The sequence below is a fragment of the Semicossyphus pulcher genome, unplaced genomic scaffold, assembly GCF_022749685.1.
Source record: "Semicossyphus pulcher isolate SPU_LCO1_2020_fin unplaced genomic scaffold, fSemPul1.0.p SCAF_15, whole genome shotgun sequence".
Taxonomy (NCBI): Eukaryota; Metazoa; Chordata; class Actinopteri; order Labriformes; family Labridae; genus Semicossyphus; species Semicossyphus pulcher.
In genome coordinates this window covers 20,374,596-20,397,157 of record NW_027211659.1, presented here as the reverse complement: position 1 = coordinate 20,397,157, position 22,562 = coordinate 20,374,596, and the positions used below count along the sequence as shown (strand labels likewise).

At 40.4% G+C, this 22,562-nt stretch overlaps 1 protein-coding gene across 1 annotated transcript in view; it reads left to right on the top strand.

Annotated features, from left to right (window-relative positions):
* Positions 1–4,359: 4,359 nt before the first annotated feature.
* lrp1bb (low density lipoprotein receptor-related protein 1Bb) overlaps positions 4,360–22,562 on the top strand; it is a 274,477-nt gene continuing 256,274 nt past the window's right edge. The window contains exon 1 of the mRNA XM_069662704.1: positions 4,360–4,450. Within this exon, the coding sequence (XP_069518805.1) occupies positions 4,360–4,450 (91 nt within the window). The remainder of the gene's footprint in view (positions 4,451–22,562) is intronic.

Sequence of the window (22,562 nt, the reverse complement as noted above, 5' to 3'; positions counted from 1 at the left end):
CACTATGATTGCAGTGGGGGAAAAAAGCAGTATGCTCTCAGCATTCAAAGGGGAAAAAGGAAACCTCATGAAATTATTCATTTGTTTCTTTTTTTTTCACAAGCGGAAAACAGTTCCGTCCTGGCAGCGAGATATAGCAGAGGCTTAGTGTGAAATGTCCTTGAAGACTTGGACTTCCTCATTCTTTGTGACAACTCGATAATAAAACATGACAGATTGTTCCGCATGAAGGTTAGGCATGTTCCAAACTCATCTTAGATTCATCTCTTTGTCACCTTAAACTATGTCTCGCTTAATGAATTTATACGGTGTGACAGGACATGGCTGCTTCTATTTGAGCAGCACTAACAGCTTGGTTCATCAGTGGGTAATGAATATGTTCTGCAGAATCATATGTATTGAGGAGACATTTAAAAGCATACGTGAAAAGAGAATTTTTGAATAGAACTAAGTTACATTGATTCAGCTTTCAGTTTCTCAATGTCATTAGGTATAGAGTAGAGTTATTAACACAGACTATGCTTAGCGACTTCATTAGCAGCTGTCTCAATCTATTAGAATTGGAACAAACCCTTCCAGTCTGTTCTCAATGCTTGGAGTGCTACACAACATGCTGTTAAAATAATGAAGATAACAATCCATTCCAAAGGTTCAAAGGGTGCTTGTTGAGGGATTTTAGCTGTATTTTAGCGTCCTGTAGCCCAGCCGTAGGCAGTCTGTAGCTGTGTGGGCAGTCCTCAGTAGGCTGCAAACTGCCCTTTACTTACCTTTTACTTCTGAGAAACTCGACCAGTGCAGGAGAGAGCACAACAGATGTTTTTCTTTCAAACAACTTATCCCAGGTGTAAACACTAATGTTGCAAACACTACAAACTAATAAACCATACACGTTTTGATTGATCAAAAAGAAGATGAGAGTCCATATAAAATAAGTTTTAAAAGTACCCTGTGGAGTTTTTATTGTAAATTTACAATTTCAGTATCAGTTTTTGTGCTTTGAAAAGCAAATGGCAAAAGAACAAAAGTTCATTTAAAATCTGCTCTGAGCAGCACCGTAACGCAAATATGTGAGCCCCCCCGCAGCTTATCCTTTCAGAGTGAGGATAACTAACATTATAAAGTGGCAACGAAATTTAACAGACCACTTTATAACATTGGACACAGCTTATGGAATTAATTGTACTGAGAACATTTTAAACTGTTGGAGCTTTTAAACATATATGATGCGGTTTTTACTTCATTGTGTTTTTAAATTGACCGCTGTGCGCCCAGTAGCTTCAACGCCAGGTGAGGGAGACCCCAGTATGCCCCTTATCGATGCCACCTTCCAGTCAAGCATTTCTTTTTCACGTGCTGCATTGTTTACAGATAAATAATCTGTTTTTTTACTTTAATTATCAGGTCTTACCTCTGACGAAATTTCAACATCATGATGCAAATTAGTAAAAAGTAAAAATGAAGCTTTGTCAGGTCTGTCCTCAAGAGGATAAGAAAATTACTTTAAAATGCTTGTTTATTGAACGGAGGTCGGATCGATCATTTCTGATACATTCAAGGAAGTCGGGAAATCTGAATGCTGAACATTCCGCCTGCTTTTGCTCTCTTTACAGACTGTTTTTCCTGCATAAGCTGATATGTGATTGGTCAATACTACTCAGACTACAAGTGTACGACAAACGGAAACCAGAACGCTTGCCAGGAATCCACATCCCAATATCTGTAAATAGTAACCCCAATAGATACTTTTTTTTTTTTCAATAGTTGTTGACAGGTGAGGGCGGGGCCCATATGGACTGCAGGGGGTATATTTTATGGCGGTGGCTCTGAGGCAGATGCTCATGATCTCCCAAGAGCCGATAAGGTTTGTTTAGTTCTAAGGTGCATATTTTCATAATAACACTTTCTGAGCACTTCTTGTTAAAAAAAAGAAGAAGTTATTTTTGTTTCTTTTGAAAAAGTGATTGACATAACTATCTCAGGTCAAGGTCTCTTTACTCGCTGTACCAGAGCTCCTTCACTGAATGAACTCCATCTACTGATGAAGATGCTGTGATATCCCAGAACAGCTACTTCTCAAGGTCATGAATGAATGTTCAAACTCAGTCTGAAAAGAATTTGATATATCAAACTTCTGAGATACGGCCTTGTTTTTAACTGATGGCACATGTAACAATCTGCAAAATACTGTGTTTTAAGAATAAATCTAAATAAGCTCTGCAAGTAAATGAAGGGACCTCTCCTCCAGTAAGATTAATGCCACTTCTGTCTTTAACTTTTATTTTGTCCAGAAAGATCCTCACTAATGTTAACACAATATTTGCTGTTAACTCTTCAACGCTCTAACTTGCTTCTGCCACCACTTCTGTGCAATACTATGACACCCTGCTGTTCTAAAATTCTCCCAGATGCAGCCTCCGTACTGAATGGAAGTGACCGAACGGAAAATATTCCGCTACCGCTTCCTCTAATGCTGGCCAATTTACCAGCAGACACTGGCACTGTCAGTAGCATTGTCACTATAGCAATGACAAGAAATGGACAGTACATAGCATTTTATCCCTCAACTAGAACAAAAAATGACAGTGGTGGTTTCAGGGACGTTAAATTTAAGACACTTGAGTGTGAAAAAGTATAGATAAAACATAAGACTTGTAAGGAATGGCTCTCCACTGTAATAGTAGAATACAGGGCCACAAAACCATTAAGTTACAAAACTCTGCACTGAACCCTTTTACGATTCCAGGTTTTGCAAGAAAAGCACAAACTTGGTACACATCTAAATAGCTCAGAGATGTTTGATGAGGCTGAAGAAAAGTACTTTTCTTGCAAGTCATTTAAATGCTGCTTACTTGTCTGCATAAATGTGACAGAAAAAAGCACCCTTCTTTAATAACGCTAGGTTTGGTCTGCAAGATTTCCACCAGCAGTGTAAGGAGATACAGGTGATAGATGATGTCAGTGCACAACTTACTAACCTTTACATCACGGCTAAGTCTCACTGAAATACCATCCTGTCCGATAACCTCAAAGTAAATTCGACCTTCTTGAAGAGTCAGTTGTTTAATATTTGGGTCTGTTAAAACTCTAAATGTAGCTATGTGATACATTTAAGAGTTTCTGAAGAATTCAGAAGCCTCTTTCAGCGGTGTTGGTGACGGTCAGTTTTTCCTCTGCAGTTTACATAAATATCAAGTCTGGTGATAATTTATAACCTGCCAGAGCATTAACAAGAAACAGTTGGCACATGTTGCCCAGGCTGTACTTATACCCTTAATGCATAGTGCCTGCAAGATTTTCACCATTAGCTTAACTGTGTTTCTCTGTTATTCCACAATGAAAACAGCAAGAGAGGAAGCTGAGTGCAATCCTTGACCAAAGGGGTTTCATTTCTTTGAATTTAATGCTAATTTTTCATCATTTTGACAAAAATACTACAAAGGCAGCATCAGAAGTGAATGACGTTAAGCTCAGTAGCAGACCACTTATTATTCAGAAGGTGTGAGCTTTACTTAAGTTCCAACAGTCACCTCTGGTACTGAGGTTTCAAGGCAACATAAGGGTACTTAGAGACCAAACAGTCCCTTTATGAACTGCTGGTGTATTTCGGACAAAACACGGCTGAAGTTTAACAACAGGAGAACAAAAATGATCAAAGTATAAGCTTCATCGTCTAGAATTTATAAGTTCTTCAATGTAGTCAGGTGTTCCTTTTTTTTTAGATCCAGTAAAACCAGACATTGTTCTCTGTTTAATCCAATGGGTGACAGTTTCCTGTGCCCTTGTCTAACGTTACATTTGCCATTTTATAAGCTGCAAGCAAATTCTTGTATGGTTTAGATGTTAAACTAAATGTAGTTGCAGACTGTGGTGAGAGCTGAGATAACTCATGACTCATTATACATTCTCTCACTTTTTCTCCTTTTTTGAGGACCCCCCTCCTCCGAAACACCCCCAGACCTCAGGCTGACATCCTCTCCTCTGACTATCCAGCTAACCCATGTGATTAATTTGAGTCGAGCTGCGCCACCTTGACGGCATTAAATCATTGAGAAAAGACAGGAAACGTACTCATTCTTTATCCTCCTACACTCCCACCCCGCCTTCCCTCCGTCCCTCTGCCTCGGCTCTCATCTCTCCTGCCGTCTATGATGCGTCTGCTCGCCGTGTAGAGCGGCGGTGTGCATGTGTCGCGGAGCGGGGGGAGCGCTGCACTGTTCTGCGCACTGGTTCCGCTGGACATCACCGAATAACGGCGCTCGACAACCGGGTGGTGGTGGAGGGGGAGAGTGGACCCGGACCAGGACCACGACCAGGACCAGGAGAAGCACCGTGGCTCTTTGTAGCCCGCTCTCCGAAATCATGTCCGAGTTTTTTCTACTCGCCTTTCTAGCCCTATTCTCCGGATTATTTCCGTGCGCCGAGCCCTCGACAGTGTCGGACGAGGAGAAAGGTAAGGAAGAACCGGGCCGTCGGGGATGCAGTCAGATCAAACTTGGCTCCGCGGGCCATGTAGTGCAGTCTGGTGCTGTTACGGGCGCCAAATGTTGTGCATATAGTTGCTGGATAATGTTATTTCCCTCAAAATGCACAAATCATGAATGATCAGAAGAGTTGATCACCTAAAAATGCTCGTCATTCTTTTTTTGTTCAGTGCGGGATGCCACAAAGCAAGTCTGCATCTTTCCTCTGATCATTCAGAATATTAAATACTACATTATTGGCAAATGCATCACAGCTGATCAAACACTAATAACCACACTACCTTTATAACATTACATTGAACTTGACCTGCACATTTAGCAGAGCTTTTGAATCAGTGTATTTTCAGGAATATTCTTGAGGCTGTTGGGAGCAGGGATAGACTCAGTGGGTCTGACTGCGGGCGCGTAGCAGCGCTATCCTACAGTGCAGCAGGTGAAAATACCCGTGTGCCAAAGTGTGTTGTGTGTTCCTGGGCTTTAGCCTGTGGGTTATTTTCTGCCGGGGATCTTCACAACATCAAATGGAGACGCAATTGATGGGACTAGTTGTGCGCGGTCAACTCTAGGCTACATTGTGGTGTACAGCCTTACAGTATCGGGGAACTCAATTTAGAGCACCACATTGACTGTTGCGTGCCTGAATCACAATTTTATTTCAAACGTTTTTAAAATCAACTCTTCCAATTGGACTCATTTGGAGAGAAGGGTTAATTGAGGGTAAAGCCAACCAAACTCTGTCACCTTTTTTCAAGCACATTTTTTGGTGTACATCAAAAGCTACATTCATGTAAAGCAACTTATGGAAACAAGTTTAACTGCATGGATCCTCCATGTAAAAAATAGAAGAATAACAGAGACAATTTTCCATAGAGATATGATTTTTTGTTGAGTTATCCTTGCGCTTTTACTTCAACTAACTGTCCTGCCTTTAATTTTTAAGGCTCCTTTTTGAGAAAAGATGCACAAAGAGAAAAAAAACAAACAGAAAAAGCATTAAAAAAATCTGTCGTTGCTGGCCTGGAGGTCACACGTCCTACTCTTCTCTATTCCCCAGCATAGCAATGAGTGTCAAACTGTATGGCTTGTTGTGACACAGTCCCAAATGTCACCAAATGCACCCAACACAGCATGGAAAGCAGGGACTTAGAGTTTCCTCGGCAATCACAGTTGTCAAGAAAAAACACTGTGCACCTCTGTGTGTGCATGAAATGGAAAGATGAACTTGTCTCTGTAAATCCTTCAGGATGCCCTTAGAATTTAAAAACTATTGGCGTTTGTGTTTGTCAGCACTGATTTATTAGTGTAGCTTGAATTACGTAGGATTGTGTCATCCGAGCTGGTATTTAAACTGAATTTATTTCAGCTAAAATTATGTAAACTTAATTCTATTATTCTAAGTAAATTCCTGCACATGTTTATCACCTCAGCATTGATTCTCTGGACGTGTCAGTCACAAGGACTTTACACACACACACACACACACACAGATCTGAAAGTCTAGTTGGGACCTTCGTCTGTCTGTAAAGCGATGCCGTCCTGTTCCTCTGCACTCGTCGCTGTTTCTAAATAGACTGTAATGATAATAACATTTCTTATTTCCTCCAACACCAAAGCCGGTTGTGAGCCTAATTAGTCAGAAACTCATTTGCTTTGTGGTAGCAGTGTTGTGAGGTTGGATGCCACATTGTGAGCCTTCGGTTTTCTCCGCGTGAATTCGAAGCATTTCCAGAGCTCATTCATTGAAAGTCATTGTCTCTCCACTGTGTCTCTCTCCTTATCGCCTGTGTCCATCTAACATTGAGCAGGCTGACCTGGCAGCACACTGCTGATCCGACAAAATGACAGGCACGAAAAGTTAAGACGCACCACATTGTTGCCTGTTTATTATATATTTTTTCTTCAAATTCAAAATACCCTTGATCTCTGTTGGTGACCTCGGCACCAGATAAGCATCATACAGCACAAACAGCTCAAGGTTGTCTGAAATGTATACCCCATTTAAGAGAAGGTAGTATAGTGGCAGACGCAGATAGGTCCGTGCTCTGATGCAAGGAAGGCTGCATTTAGGAGCTAATTAAGTGAGATAGTAAGATCGTATCATGTAAGTGTATGTGTGTTCCATTGTGTGTATATGTGTGTAAAAGCCAGCAGAAAGTCTAGATGATGGAGAAGTCAGTTAGTGTCTATATGCTGTGTTTTGATCAGTAGAGATTAGTGTAAAAAGGAGCCATCATGTTCTCTTGATTTAAAACAATTTGGCTTCCTTCCTGATACAATAAGAGCCACCACCTGTTTATGATATTAGTTCCATATTCATCATTTTACATTAAAAGAGTACATACGGGGGTCAAGTGGCAATACTGGTGACATACACCATATGGAAGTAATCATGTTTAGATCAAAGAATATTAACACAGTATAGAACTTCATGATGTATATTGTTGATACAAGAAATGGCCCCTTTGACAATTAATTTAATTTTGTTTTCTATTGTGCCATTATTGTTCTGTTTCTCTGGGAACGAGTAGCTTGTTTATTGGATTAAAAAGCACATACATTAATTTAATGAATAATGAAAGCTGGCAGAGTTTCTATTCACAAATGAATTATCATTAAAAAACCATTTGTCATCAGGTTTATTTCTGCTTTGGTTTTTGACAGCCGGCCTTAATGTTGCATAATGGATACTTTAAAATCCACTGTGTTTGGTACTTGAGCCACACTAGGGACTAAAGGTCAGGATATTTTAGTCAGTGCTGCTTCATTTTTGACCATTCTTTTTTAAAATGTGCCTCCTGTGAGTCCTCTAGCTTTATGGAAGTGCAACACTACATAACAGGAGTACCGCTCAAAGTCAGCCTGGGAGAGGAGGAGAAAAAGCCTCGGGATAAACTTTAGGCGATACCATTTATTTTGTCTTAACTGCTATGGGGTGTACAATCTTTATAAACTTCCCAGATAAATTAATTCATGTTATTTGGAAGTTTGAAGAAGGAAACACAATGATAGTTTTTGTACATTTGTTTCAGGAACATGTCTTTGGCATAACTAACTGCTACTACAACTGCAAACAGTACCACTTCTAAAAGTAATGATGTAATAGAGCGTAATGTTGTTGTATTCATTCTTATACCGATGCTGTTTTTCATGGATCATGACAGTAACAGATCAATCCTCAACTTGTGGAGACAAACAATGTCCTGCTTCCATTGAAACGCAATGCAAATACAATCAAAGCAAGACTGTTGGCGTTACAGCATGAGGCACCAAGCTACAATTCAGGGATGTGGGCATTAATAATCTCTGACGTCTGCTAAATGACTATCTGTAAGTCTGCTGCCTTAGTGCTGCTGAGTTGAATAAATGTTCACTCTACTTAATGTCAGCATCGGTCACTAGATTGCAGTTGGACATGATAAATTGCAGCCAAATGCAGATAATGTAAATCACCTGCCTTTAGCAGCATGTATACAAAACTTCATACTTTCATCATACTCCTGAGGCCTCCCATGTCATTCTGTTGGTGTTATATGAAGATCAGGATGCCATTTTTGAGGGAGAACTGCTGGGTTGGACTGAATTTTGTTTTCATAGCTGCTTTATGTCTTTTTCTGGAAGGCATTAACACCACATGAGCCCGCCAGCTGTGAGGCCTCCTTTGTAGCTCCTTTTTCTGTCCACATCCTGTTCGAACACGGCAGCAAAAGTGTCAGCCTCAGCAATAGGTGATCCCCCCGAACGGAAGGTGGGCCACACTCACCCGGCTACACTGTCTTCACCCAGTGATTGGAGAAACCGCATGCAGATTCCAGTTAAAGCTGGTTTGGAAAAACTAAATAAAGTGAAGGCCGGGGACGGGATGAAAGTGAGGGTGGTCGGAACAGGAGGTGATGCATGCGTCTACAGTGTGTTTTTTTTCTGGTGCAAGTAGAAGTCAGCGAAGGAAAACTTGTGGACCTGGCACATGCTGGTGTTTTTTTTGGCATTCATTCATGTCCCAGGTTCTGTACTTCAGGTGCTTTTTATTGACTATCACCTCCCTGGTTTGTCTTGGCTGGAAAACCAGACGAGTCGTCAGTGTGGCCTGTCAGCTGGTAGCATGTTGAGAAGGTCAGCCTCATTTTGTACATGGGCAGATTAAGCACTTCTAGCAGACCTCAGTGTTTACTTTTCCCCCCCAAACATCATACTCGTCTTTGCAGGTTTCTGATGGTTTGTCTGAGCTAAGTGCTTACGCAGCATTTCTGCAGGATTGCATTCAGTCCTTTACGAGCTATGAAAAGACATTAAAACAGCTGACACATCTATCCCATGATGTCAGCTAAGTGTTGCTGTCATTGAGCTCTTACATCTCTCTCAGGGCAGAGGTGAAGTATGGCCTCAAGCTACAGGAGGCGTGCGAGAACCGGCCCCCACACTTCTCATTATGGTTCAGAGTAAGATGATGGGACCAGGCTCCTCTACAACAAAGTTATTGAATGGAGCCATTGGATTTTGAAAGTGTCACCTTTGATATCACCTCTCACAGTCTTAATTTGCTACAATTGAATCAGTAATGGATTGGCTCAGGTTGTGAAGCCCATTGGCTGTAAATTGACTTGCAGCATTGATTACGAGTGGAAGGAGCAGCCGCATTTTTGACCCACATGATCTAATTGTGTTGATGTTCTGGGCAGACTTAATTATATGGACGGCATGGTGTTTCATATTAGATTTTTTGGAAACGTTACATAATTTAAATGAGAATAAGGAATCAACAAGTCTTTCCACATAGGAGCCCAATCTTACACGTTTATTTCAAGAGCTCGGCTCAGGCGTTTGCAGAAATTGCTGCTTAAAAAAATGTAGATCAATTATTAATGGAGGAAAGCATAACTATTTTAAAGCCAAATATGTTAACGGAAGTTTGGCTCATAAGGGTATTCTTGGGATAAACCCCTCCTCACTCACCACATTGGGTAGGTGGTCATTAGTGTGTGATCCAAAAATAATTATATGTGCCTTGTGAATGAGAAAACGTATGCACATGTACAAGCGAGACATCTGCTGAAACATAAATTGAACAGACGGAAAAATACAGCGGTCTTGTGAATGCTCAGTGGCACAGCATGGACTGCCTGGAAAGTTAAGGTTAAAGTCTAAAAAAACCTGGGTGAGAAAAGTGAGGCCTGAGTTGATCGAACATCCTTCTGGAAATGCCTCGAAGGGGGGGGAAGCATGTCTGTGTCAGATAAAGAATCTGTCCATCAGTTTAAAGGGTGAACTGCTGGCTGGATGGAGGCAGCACCCTGAGGAGATGCCCCCTGCCTAATGCTGTGTGCTCAGCATGTGCCGACATTCAATACAGCAGTTGTGGATCCATGCAGACGCTACTGTTGCTCTCCCCTAGTTCCTTCATTCTGTCTAGACTGGCTGAGACGAAGTGCAACTGTAGCCCAAAGTTGTTATTTGCTTTTGACCTAAAAGCTAACGTATGCACTGCGGTATTCGCCTCAAAGGTTCACCTAAATACTAAAGTAGCAGGGACTTTTCCTGCAGAGGTTGCCATGGGAATAGGTGGTGCAGAGGTGTTTAAATATATATAGAGGGGGAGCTGGAGCATTAACTTCCTATTTTATAGTTAAACTCACACTTAACTGGGTGTCTGTTGTCTATCCTTGCAAAAAGAAAGGACAGAGCTGCTGTGATTGATGAGCTGACTGGTTGGCATGTAATTGGCTGACCTAAATCATTCCAGGTTTTTTTCTATTTTTCTGCACTTCATTAAAGTGTCCAGACAAACAAAATGACACAGAAACATTATGTTAGTGTTATGAGCTGTCTAAGTTAAGATAATAAAGCAGAGTGCTCACTTTAAACAGTGATACGGCTTTCCTTATCTGTGAGGTGGTTAAGAGGTAGCGATCTTTGGACGGAGCAATTCACCCGGCTTGGAGGATTTTCTCATTGTTGTTGGAAGAAGCTGTTATATTTCTTGGCACACTCACCTCCAAATATGAAACTGGCAAGATAGAGATCCCCTGGTTAATGTATGAGCTTGTATGCGCTGAGCCTATATGGCCCAGCCCCAACAACAAGCATATTGCTGATTAATACTTAAAGATTTGATTCATCACTTTGTGCAGGCAGAGAATATATCCTGATAGTGTCTATACAAGGCACAGCAGAATTTAATTTAGGTGAATAGACTGGAAGATGGATGCTCTGCTGCCTTGCAGCACTACAGTTAGATTTAAGGAGATACGCTCTGTGATTTTTTTGCAAGAAAAAATCATTTCTGGCTTAGCTTTAAAATAAGGATTTACAGATTGACACACCTGAAATTCAAAGATGGTAAGATAAATTGTGGTCAAAACACCGATGTTCAGACAAACTGGTCACTACAGGGAGGCATTGAACAAACTGCAGGTCAGAGGTGTTGGTGTCGAGCCCCGAGTGGCAACGGTGGTGGCCAGAGGACCAGGGTGAGGGGTGCTGAAGCCTGGCTGGGGACTCTCTCTCCCAGCTGCCACCTGGCACAGACTGAGGGCTCAGGGCTCCATCATGCAGACTTGGCCCAGAAAAGCAGAACAGGGGAGGGATTCATCCATCCCCCAACAAGCTTCATTCAGCTGACAAACCTGAGGCCAGTTGGTGATGCTGCGCTGTGTCCTTCTTAAAAGAGAAATTGGCACACTGAGCAATTAAAAAATATTGAGCCATCGAGGTGTTTCATTTTATTGTACACCTCTGTAATAATCCATAATTTTCTTTTATGGATTTTGACATAAAATGCTAATGCAATAACTGCTAACTAGAGAGATTAAGCTTTTTCCTTTTTTTGCCTGATTTGTTTTTCAATCATTCTCACAAGCCATTGCCTCTTAAAGAGCTGCAGTATGTTTCAGCCATTAACCAGAAGATGAAAACAAGAAATGAAATGATCTTTTGCAAAGATACGAGGCAGTGCAACAGAGAACAGTATTTACAGAAGGCACACAGTCTTGAGGGTTTCTTGGCTATAAGAAAAAAAATTATCTCACTAGCAGTATATTCTCATTGTGTACCATACACAAAAGCATGATAATCCACAGAAAAACACATGCACACAAACACAAATAATGCTTTTCTATAATGACTGTCTGTGCCCAGTCTGTGTTGTGTCTGGCAGAGCTGGCAGAGCTCAATGTAGTTCAGATGCGTTAGATGGAGAATAGAAAGCAGTGAGTTGCCACATCAAATGCGCAGCCGGTTTACTGTCAACTGCTACGAATATTTTGGCTGCACTAAGACTATCAACCAGTGTGGCTCTTTCAATATCAATTTGTAGGAGCAGGTCTAAATGTATATCCAAGCCTGACAGTGCAGTAAAAGGGGTTTTTGGGCCTAAAATATTTGTGAGATCCCCACTAAGGATGAATAATTCAATACACTTTGATGGAATAGTGCATGAATTGAAAATCAGAGATGAAGCTGCACTGCTGGCCCTACTTACACCTGCAGCAGGCACAAAATTCACTCTCAACAGCTGTGATACTGTTAGCCCACGAGGATTGAGTTCAGTCTTGTGGCAGCGCTATCACCGAGTTACTTTGTGTTAAAATTAGATTGCCAAATTCATCACCACCAGCTGTCATCAATCTGATTCAGTATGATTCTCTAACATGCTTCCGAGCTGCTATTGATCTCTGCTCCCCACCACCCTCCCTTTTCACACAATGTAAGATTGGGAGTCCTATTAACTGTGTTGCCATCAATCACAGTTCACCAATGTTTGTTTGTAGAAGTGTACGATTAGAGCACCGCGCTCGTGCTCACGCTACGTGGTTTTCTCCTGTTCCCTTTCCTCACGTCGGCTGACTTGAAATGCGTGCAGTCCCTCCCCTCGTGCTTTAGTGATGTGCCTTGCTGCTCTGAAGCAGCGACCAGAGATTAAGCACTTGGGCCTCAAACATGTCGGCTGTCACAGGTATCTCTCATGCTCAGTGCCTGATAAGGGCCAGTTGTTCCTGAAACAACCCTTGCCAAGACGAAAACCCCAGAGGATAAAAAAACCCCTCTGGCCTCACTGAGATTTAATATGTTTCTGTTAGAGGGTACATTCCTTAAATTGCTTTCGTGGCCTCAGACATGTGAACAATCAAAGATTAGTACCCATATCAAACGATTCATTTTTGTGTCACTTATTCTTTGATATTTCTTACATGTTTTATATTTAATATTGATTGTGGTGGTGCAAACCACAGAAGCAAAGAAATATTACATGTTCTGTTTAAACTTAACCCTCTAACAACATGATAACGTTTTCTGCAGTGACATTTTCTGCAGTGACATTGTCTTATACAGTACGCATAAATTAAATTGATAAAGGGAAATAAGGAGTACATTAAATACAATAAGTTTAAAGGTATAATAAGTGGGATTTTTCCTTGCATTTTGTCAACAATACATTAAAACTGGGCCCCTCCTCCTGGGCTCTTTGTCACCAGAAGCTCACTCTCACTCTGTTGTGCGAGAACACGCCCACCCCGCCGATCTAACACCGACAGCATCATGGTTACTGTTGCACTAGCATGCTAACTTCTAGTTACCGTTGCACTAGCATGCTAACTGCCAGTTACCTTTGCGCTAGCATGCTACCCAGTTTGAGGCACCTACCTGTCCAACAGAAAGAAGGCCAACTCTGCATCGCTCTTTCACCATTTTCGCCGGTCTGAATGGGGCCCAGTTGCTAATTTGAACCACTCCCACACTCACCTATACGCTGTGATTGGCTCAGGGAACCACAACAGCGCCCCTCCTGTAAAGGTCCCGTGCAGAGCAAAACAACAGAATAGATGCAGAGGGAAGGGTCTCACAAGGGTCTTTACACACACTCACCAACACACATGTATAGAGGCCCATAAGTGATAATTTATATTAAATTATATTTGTAAAAGTCTATATTTTATTTTTCTAGGAAAATCCTACTTATTATACCTTTTACGTAATCAAATAAAATTTGAACAGAAGCTTTTGATTTCTTTTAATTCAAGTTGAATATCAAGCACGAATCAACTAGGACTGAGTAACAAAAAATTTTGAATCTAAAATGTACTGTGTGAATAATAGATTTTTACTGTCTCATTGTTCATAAAAATTCACTGTAACAGTATGACTTCCACTGTGCACTTTGCAATAGGCAAGGAAACATGTGGAGATGTCAATGTTCTGTTACAGGTTACCACTCAGACGATCTCATTCTCACTCACGTTCACACCTTCTGGGGGGCTCTACTTCACCTGACTTGCATATTTTTGGATAAGGTAGAATATTTTGAATACCATTTTGACAACATGAAAAGCATTCAGGTTTCATTTTTTTTCTTTCACAATGACAGCACTAGCCACTCAGCCACATAGCCAGATTAAAATTCAGAAATCCATGTGAAATATTGTGAGATAATTGATCTTCACAAGGTTATACTTTTACAAAAAAAATAAAATCCTCATTCCATCCCAAAATAAATGCAGCATGGTGGTGCCCTGATAGCACGATGGAGTGGCGGTTAGCACTCTTGCTTCAAATAACAACGTTTCTGTGTTTGAACCTTTCTGTGTGGAAATAGCATGTTCTCTCTGTGCCTGTGTGGGTTTCTCAGAATACTCTGGAGTTAGGTTAATTGGTGAATCTAAGTGCCCGTAGGTAAGAATGCGAGTGTGAATGGTTTTCTGCCTATATGATTGACTGGTGACCTGTCCAGGCTGTTAACCTCAGGATAACTGATATAGCTCATGGATGTGAAGAAATATCTACAAACATTTGTGTTTGTGTGTGTAATGCAGGCATGTGTGTGCGTGTAAAGTGTGTGTGAAAAACTGCTAATATGTTTGAGGAAAGGTTTGCAGCACTAATTAGGTGTAAAATGAACTTTAGGCGACCAATCAATGGGAGAAAATGATCAGGTAAAGGTCACAGCAGGATTGATTTAACAATTGGAAACACATTAGCTCACAGCCACAGGCATCATTAGATCACGGCTGAAATTTTGGAGCTAATACCTGAGGTCATGGCAAGATTTGAATACACCCTAGCTCTGTTTAAGAAAGGAGAATGTTCATAAGAGGCACAAATGTTTGCCATGTCATGTTTTAATTTTTGTTTTTCATCTGGCATGGATGGATTTAAGCCATGTCAAAATATAGTTTCAACATTCTTCAAATTTGGACAGAACTCCATAAGCAAAAAGACTTCATTAAATTGCCAATAAGAGTGAATGGTGTGTGACATACATTAGCTAACCTTGTTAAAGGAAGTGGTGAGTATTTCCTATAAGCAACTTACCATTTAATCACAATGTGTTACAGCCATGTCTGCAAACATAATCCATTTACAACAGCAACAATTATGTCGAGTTTTGCTCCTTCCAAACTGTTTTAATTTCTGTTGAGTGACCAAATCTAATTTAAACTTTGACTCATTTTATGCAATGAGATAAATGCAGTCTGGTTCGCGTTAAGCCGGGGGAACATGTGAGGTCAATGCTGTTGACAGCCTTTCCTGTCTGACATTTCTGTGTCATCATACTTTCGCTGCGTTGAGTTCTGATTTATTTCTAATATGCGATCTCTTTCAGACAGCCTATCCTTTTTTCTCTCTCTTTCATGTCCTGCTCCTCCTCTTATCCCCGTCCAATGAATTACAGGCTTGAGTGGATAAAAATCAGAGGCATAATTCGAGGAAAGCAAGTTTTATGTTTGGTGGAGCCAGCTGAACAGAAGGCAGCACAGACAGCTCTAGTAAAAGTATTATACTGACAGAAGAAAGAGGTGAAAAGGTGTAACATCCTTGCTTCATGCTGGGGTGACACTTACAGTATATTGACGTGCACTGTGCATGTCGACTTGTAAAAAGCAACAGATTGCATGTTGTTTGGTGGCATAGGTGTTATCGCAGTTCCAATGGGTGTAGCTCCATGTTTTTGTGCTTTCTTGTGAAGTAACAGCTTCAAATGGGCCATATTGATGTACAAACAGCAGTTAGTGTAGAGTTTTCCTGTTCGAGAAAGTTTGATGTTTGATAAATGGCTGTCAAATCTGATTGTTTTAGACCTTGAAGCCAAAGAGCGTGGCATATGCGTCGCAGCAGAGACTACACATCTGCTCTGATCATTAGAGAATCGCTTTATCATCATTAACCAGGAAATGCCAATAGAGAAAATTGGTAGTACATCACTTGAAAGACTTGTGTTAAGCATCCCAATTAGACACCTGACCCTGACAAAACGTGCCAGTCTCCCTTTGTGGCTTTTATGGTTTTATGATTATGTCTTTTTAACATTTTTGTTTGTTGCTATATTAAAGACAATGTTTTGCAGTACGGTCTTTATCACAAAGTGAAAAATCAACAATACACCTAAGTAAACCTAGCCTGGGTTAGCTTAGACCTGGGTATAAACCTTGTATAAGATGAGCTGTATTTCAGTCAGAAGCACAGAAAACAGCTGTGATGTTTGAACAGAGCCATCTCAGCCACAGTATACATCACGAAGCTAGTTCCTGTTCAAATTAAAGGGCTATAAAGTGATACAATGTTTAACATTAATAATTAAAACAAATGAGTAATGAATGACATAAATAACGGGTAGGTTACGGCTGAAGCTTACACACACAAACACACACACACACGCACATGCACACACACAAACACACACACACACGCACACACACACACACACACACACACACACACACACACACACACACACACAGCTCGAGCAATGAGCACTGTCTACAAAACACATTAACCAGACTATACACACCTTAAGCAAGCATCATGCATGCTTTCAGGGTGATGTCAACCATATTGGCCCTTTAAAGGATTATAGATGGATTCTGTTCAAAAATATCAAAGCATTTAGTCTAGATTATTGATTAATCTATGGGGATGATTAGCTATTTTGGAATTTTTCCTGGGTTTCTCCCAGTTTATAAATCATCAGTCTGGTCTATAAAATGTCAGATAATAGATGAAAAAATGTCAATCATAATTCTCTCTAGCCCAATGTATTTTATTCAAAGAGCTTGATTTGATGAACCTACAGTCCAAAACCAGAGTTTTTGTTTCACGACAGACCAACTATAAATCAGCTAAATCTTTGTACTTGAAAAATGGCTTAAACATTTAATCACCAATTAAATGTGTGGCTACTTATTTTTCTGTCATTATTCTATTGATAATTGTTTTAGCTCGACTTTAATGCTCACATTTAAGATGTATTTATTCTTTGAATCAGGCAACCCTACATACATTAGCATAACAAAGCGAATCCTTAATCAATAGCTCAGGTTACTAGCTGATATAAATCAGAAAAACTACAAAATCAATAAATGTCTTGCCACAGTTAAATCTGAAGTTTTATTAAGAGCAATAAATCTAAAAGCAATGCTGAATGATTTGTTGCCTAATATGACAAGAGTGTGAAGTGATTGTTCATAAAGTGCCTCATCGTGTGGCTCATGAGTTTAGCTCAGTCAAATGTACAGCAATTAGTTTGTTAACCTCTGGGATAGTACAACAATCACGATGCATCTGTGCTCTGTGCATTAATGTCAGGAGACAGTCTAAATGACACTAATTGGCTCTGTGACTCTTACCCTAATCTCTCATGCAGAGGTAGAAATTACCTGACAAGTGGCTTCTGTAACTGTGCAACCTCTCCGGAGATACAGCTCGCCAAAGCAGCCTATTAACTGTGTTGACAAGTACGTCTTCTTGTCAGGTGTGTCAAGTCTTTTCTGTGAAGCTCCTTAAAAATGACTACAGTACATACAAAAAAAAAATCAATTCTAAAAATAAACAGAGCGGCTTCAAGGGCTGTCATCATCAGTTGTGGCAAGCGTGACATGACAGTTCTCATTTTTAGATACTCTCTTCCTGACCTTAGTCTTGTTCGGCGAACCAACATTTTCATGTCTGACTCAAATTTACCTCAGTGCTCTGATTCAACATTCATAACATTCGGTCAGGACATGCATATCAGCTCTCTGAAGTCTTTGATGTAGCAGCTACAATCCAGAAATGAAGTCTGTCGAGATATTTCTGGGCAGCCTGGGTGTTCTGAATGCACCAGTTTTTTGATTTCTCTGCCACAAAGCCAAGTTTCCTGACACAGTTATCAGAGGTCAGGCTCCAGCATCTGTCTCCCCGAGACACTCCTCACAGGACATGTCGCTTATCTCTGCGGTTACAGTATCCCTAAGGAGGCCTCAGGGTGATGTCTTTGCCTGAATTGAACTTGAACTTGACAACAGCTAAGTTGAGGTTTTCTGCTCATGTGCCAGGAAGCATTGCACCGAGCAGCCTTGGTGTCGTCCTCGTTCCCCTACGTTTACTTTAACTTGAATTAATACAGCTGGAATCAGCCAAAACACTGTTAAGTGTATCCTTGTCCATGGCAACCTCTGCATTTTAATTTTCAGATGCCATTTTCCCCTGTTTTTAGCATAGTTTTATTGCTTGTTTGCAATTCAAGCATAGACAGTGACTACAATTATGAACAGAAACAGCCTTGGTCTTTCTCGTCACAAGTTACATCACGGAGACAGTATAAGTCAAATGACGGGGCTGGTGTTAAACTCGTATTCATAGCGATCTATGTATCCGAGTAAAATCTGATCTGATGTAAAATGTTGGGGCGGCAGCAGCTTAGTGGTAAAGTCAGTCATCTTTCAACCAGAAGGTTGGGGGTTTGATCCCTGACTGCTAGAGTCACATGTCGAAGTGTCCTGGGGCAACACACGAAACCCCGAATTGCTCCCAGAGGCATAGCCATCGAGTATGATGATTATACAAACAGAACCAAATACTACTGTAGACTATTGGGCTGCACAATATTGGGGGAAAAAATTAATGTTTTCATGTACCTTTTTATATTATTTGGGACTTTTAAGTCTTTTTTCTTCTAACAAAACACAACCCTCCCTTAGACTTTTACCACACTTGGTTCAGCGACTCTGACACCCCATGAAAAAGTAGAGAGCATTCAGGAGGAGCGGAACATTTCATAATAAAATAAATACAAACAGACTTGGGCTGCAGTGCCATTACTTATATGGTCATCTACCATTTCCAACAGTGTTCAACTGTATGTGTACTTGGCTAGACCAGCCCGGTGACTAGAGCTCACTTTCTCCTACTTTCTGTCAACACACACAACCTCACATTGTGTGTGCGCCACAGGTTTAGCTGGTAAATGTAAACACCAAGGGGCACGTCCACTCTGTGAACGGTCCATTTATGTGGCCACAGCGTTAACCAGCACAGAGATGAGTGCTGATGATTACAGGAAAACACTCACTTAGCCGCCTCGCGTTACTAAGTGTCTGCCACGATCATCCCGCCGACTGACGGCAGCTGCATCGGGTGCTTTCTTACAGTTCACATGCAGGTGACACAGACTCTGCTGCACAGTGGTCAGTTCACTTTAATGTCATATCAGATGGACTTTTTCTGTGGATTAGTCAAGGGTCAAAACGAGAAACTGGCAAGTGGTAAGTAGCATGACGTGTTTCACCATCGCACATCCTGCTATGTGACTATTGCACGTGAGCACATCACAATTGCCATGGTCACACGAGAAATTGCTCAGCCCTACGACTGTAAGCTAACCGTCTCTTTGCTGTATCTTCTTATTTATGGGACAGAAGCACATTTCCCTAAGGAACTATTGCTTTAAATACTCGTTCTTTATTTTTTTTATAGGGGCATGTACCTCACAAGTGATGTGTTAGACCCTCTTGTTACCTCATACATAACAACAATCCCGATCAGTTCCACACATTGAGGTGTACAGATTTAAAAGAAAAAAAGATCTTTGGTCTCGGATCACTGCTCAGTGTGGGCAGCAACCTGAGGGAATATATTAGAGTCTCTGTTGGGAGAGAAGCAGTGGGATCAGTGCTTTGGTGACAAAGATGGTAATGTTAATATAACAGGACCCTTTGCAGATCTTAAAGCTTTGATAAATCACTGCTTTTATTGTTGAAGATATGAAACTAAAGGGAATAAGAATGATGCTGCTTACCTACTGCTAAAAAAGAGAAGTATATTGCACAGTTCAGCTTGAGTATGATAGGGACTTATGAATGTGTCATCTGATAGTCAAGCCCTGTTGCTCACATTGTGACATATATTGAGCCCTGCTGCACAGCAGTCTTAGAATATACACAGTGCCACGTGTGCTACAGCCAGTGGAGCTGCTGGTCTTCTTGTCTAAAGTGTTTCCAAGGACTAAATTTGGATATTCATTCAAAGCTGAATGCTGCTAATTTTGGTTCACAGAATGCTTTTTTTTTTTGCTCCTTCAGTCATTACTGGGTTTTGTTGATAACTTTCACAGCTATTACACTACATCCATGGGGAAAGAGAAGTAGAATTCAGGGTGTGATTCTGCCGGAGATTCAAATTCTTTCAACCAAATCAAACAACTATCATTGTAAGGAGTGTTGGTCTGCCAGTTTGTTTCACATGCTTTGTGGGACCTTTGTACACCTCAGAATCTTTTATTTCCATAGCCGCCTCAGTTTGAGTGTCTGCTCCGGGCGGTGTTTCCCTGTGGAACACAAGCTCTTCATTATTAAAGGCCCCTCACAGACCATCCTCCACACTTCTCTGACCTAATGACTTTCTGGAGAGCGGAGCCACAGCTTAAAGCTCATCCCTGTTTTGCTCTTCTCTGTCTTCATCTGGAACAGCAGCCAAAGCATCGCAACCTTGTTTTTATACCAATTGGTAGGATAAGAAAATAGGATTGCCCTTTTGTGGCATTAAATATTGATGTGTATTCTCACACACAGAGTAGAGAACTAAAACTTGAACTTAAAAAAAGAGAAAGACTTTTTTTTTTAACGATTGTACAACAAAGATTAAAGAGGCAACGTGTGTTGTAGTCCAAAATCCTTTCTTACAACCTGATACCTCCTTTAATTGTTTAATGGGAGTCTTTTTTAAGTGGAAGCTTGTAGAAGGTTGCATGATTTGATTTTGTTATGATGGTGTTTTCATCAATCTATCCTTATGAAAGAATTCAACACAAGTGCCTCCTCAGCAGGAGCTTGCAAAAGTAACACTGCACCACCAAAGCTTTGACAGGCATCCAACATTTTTATCTTGTATTCTTGTATTTCTAAGTCTTGAACAAATCTTTTTGCACTCTTCAGGTCTTATAAGTACTAAATCTTTGATCACAAGAGCTCTACCAAGATAAATTTGAAACATTACAATAGATTGAAACCTTTTACTGTTTACTGACAAGAATTATACAAAAATATTAATTTAAAGAGGTGATGATGATGCTGTTTCACATTTTAAGACATATATATGATTTTTTAATATTGGATGTCCAGACTAAATGTGGGTGAAGTTTCAAATCTGTAGGTAAAAGTATGTTGGAGTAATCCTCAAGCTTCTCAGCTCAGTCTGCAGGCTGCTGTGAACGCCAGGTTTCACACAGGGTTTTCTACACACTGCACTTTGTGACATCACAAAGTGCAGCCTCAGCAGGCTTCGGAGAGCTTGCAATGAGAAGAAAGTGGACTTGTAGGGGCGGGTTTTCTTAAAGGGACAGAGCTGACTGAGTCATTTCAGGCAGAGGCTGTATTAGGGCCTGCACAGAGCACCACTTTTAACTGTAAATTATGCTAAGCTACTCCACAGGTATCACAGAGTGAAATATGAAAGTTGAAATTAGCATACTACCCCCCTGTATTTTAAACGTGTAAATACAAGCTAAAAAGTGTCTGAATTAAAAATATGTTTTGTGGCTGGTATTTCTATTTATTAGCAGCCTTACAATAAATTCCATGTCCGGCATCTTTATTATCGGCTGCATTTTGTACTCAGACCAGTCTCTGTATTTTTGCTCACCTGCAGCTTTTTTATTACCACCCTGAAGTAAAGGCAGCCTACTTCTACATAAAACACTGTATTTATTTTTCATCATAATGACTGACCGTGTAATGAGACCTGTGTGCATTACATTTTATATGTAATTTTCTCTTATTTACATCGCAAGGCGTGCAGGATAGCAATTGCAGATAGTTGAAAGAGCACAGAAATGTAAAGTGATCACTTCATAATTATCTTTACCTTTATCTGTACCTTTTATTTGGGCAGTTTAATTTGCTGCACTTTTTATTGTAATTGCTTAAACTCTGAAATGAAATGAAATGAAATGCTCTGAAAAAAGAAAATAATCTGTTTTTGTAGCACTTTTATGTAGCAGCATCACATGATAGATATCCAAAATGAATCAGAAAAAAAAGGTCTGTTTTGCATATGCATTAGCTATACTGACCTTATTTACATATCAATTGGCTCACATTTCTGTCGTTGTGGCTCCAATTTTAAGATCCCTTCCCTCGATATTAGTAGACGAAATTATATGTTATTTTCTAACAAATGCAGTCTGAATACAACCAAACAATGATACAGATAAAAAAAAGATGAGGAAGACAAAGTCTGCTGCTCACCTCACTCCTACTCTCATGTACAGTTTGACATAGACAGGCATGTTGAATTAAAATATTTCTGGGTGTGGCTGTACTGGTTTGTTATTCTTGGAAAATATATAAGTAACTTTTTGTTGGTCTTTGACAATTTAGCCAGCTCTGGTGATTTTGTAATAGCATTTGTAAGCTAACTTTTAGTCATTGCATTATCTTTATGTCCTAAATATTGTTGAACTGGATACCTGTTGTTAGTCTAGCAAGCATTTATGTACCGTGCTTGTGTTAAACTGACAATACACTGGCACTGCAAAGAAATACAACTCTAAGTCCCCATATGCAGATGGAAATGAACTGACAGAATGTTTTGTAATGTGCATCACATGAATACAAGGCTATGTATAAAGCCACACTAAAGCTTTCCATTTCAATATTTGATGTCAGCTGCCATGTCTTTGGAGTGTGCCTTAGGCTGCGTACATGTATTTTATGTGTGCAGCACACTTGACATGTTTTACAGTCTGGAAAATGACATCCTACCCTTTTCTGTATCCATGAGTGGATGGAAAAAAATGTTGTCAAAATGACTTTAGCTCTATATAAGGAGTATACTGTG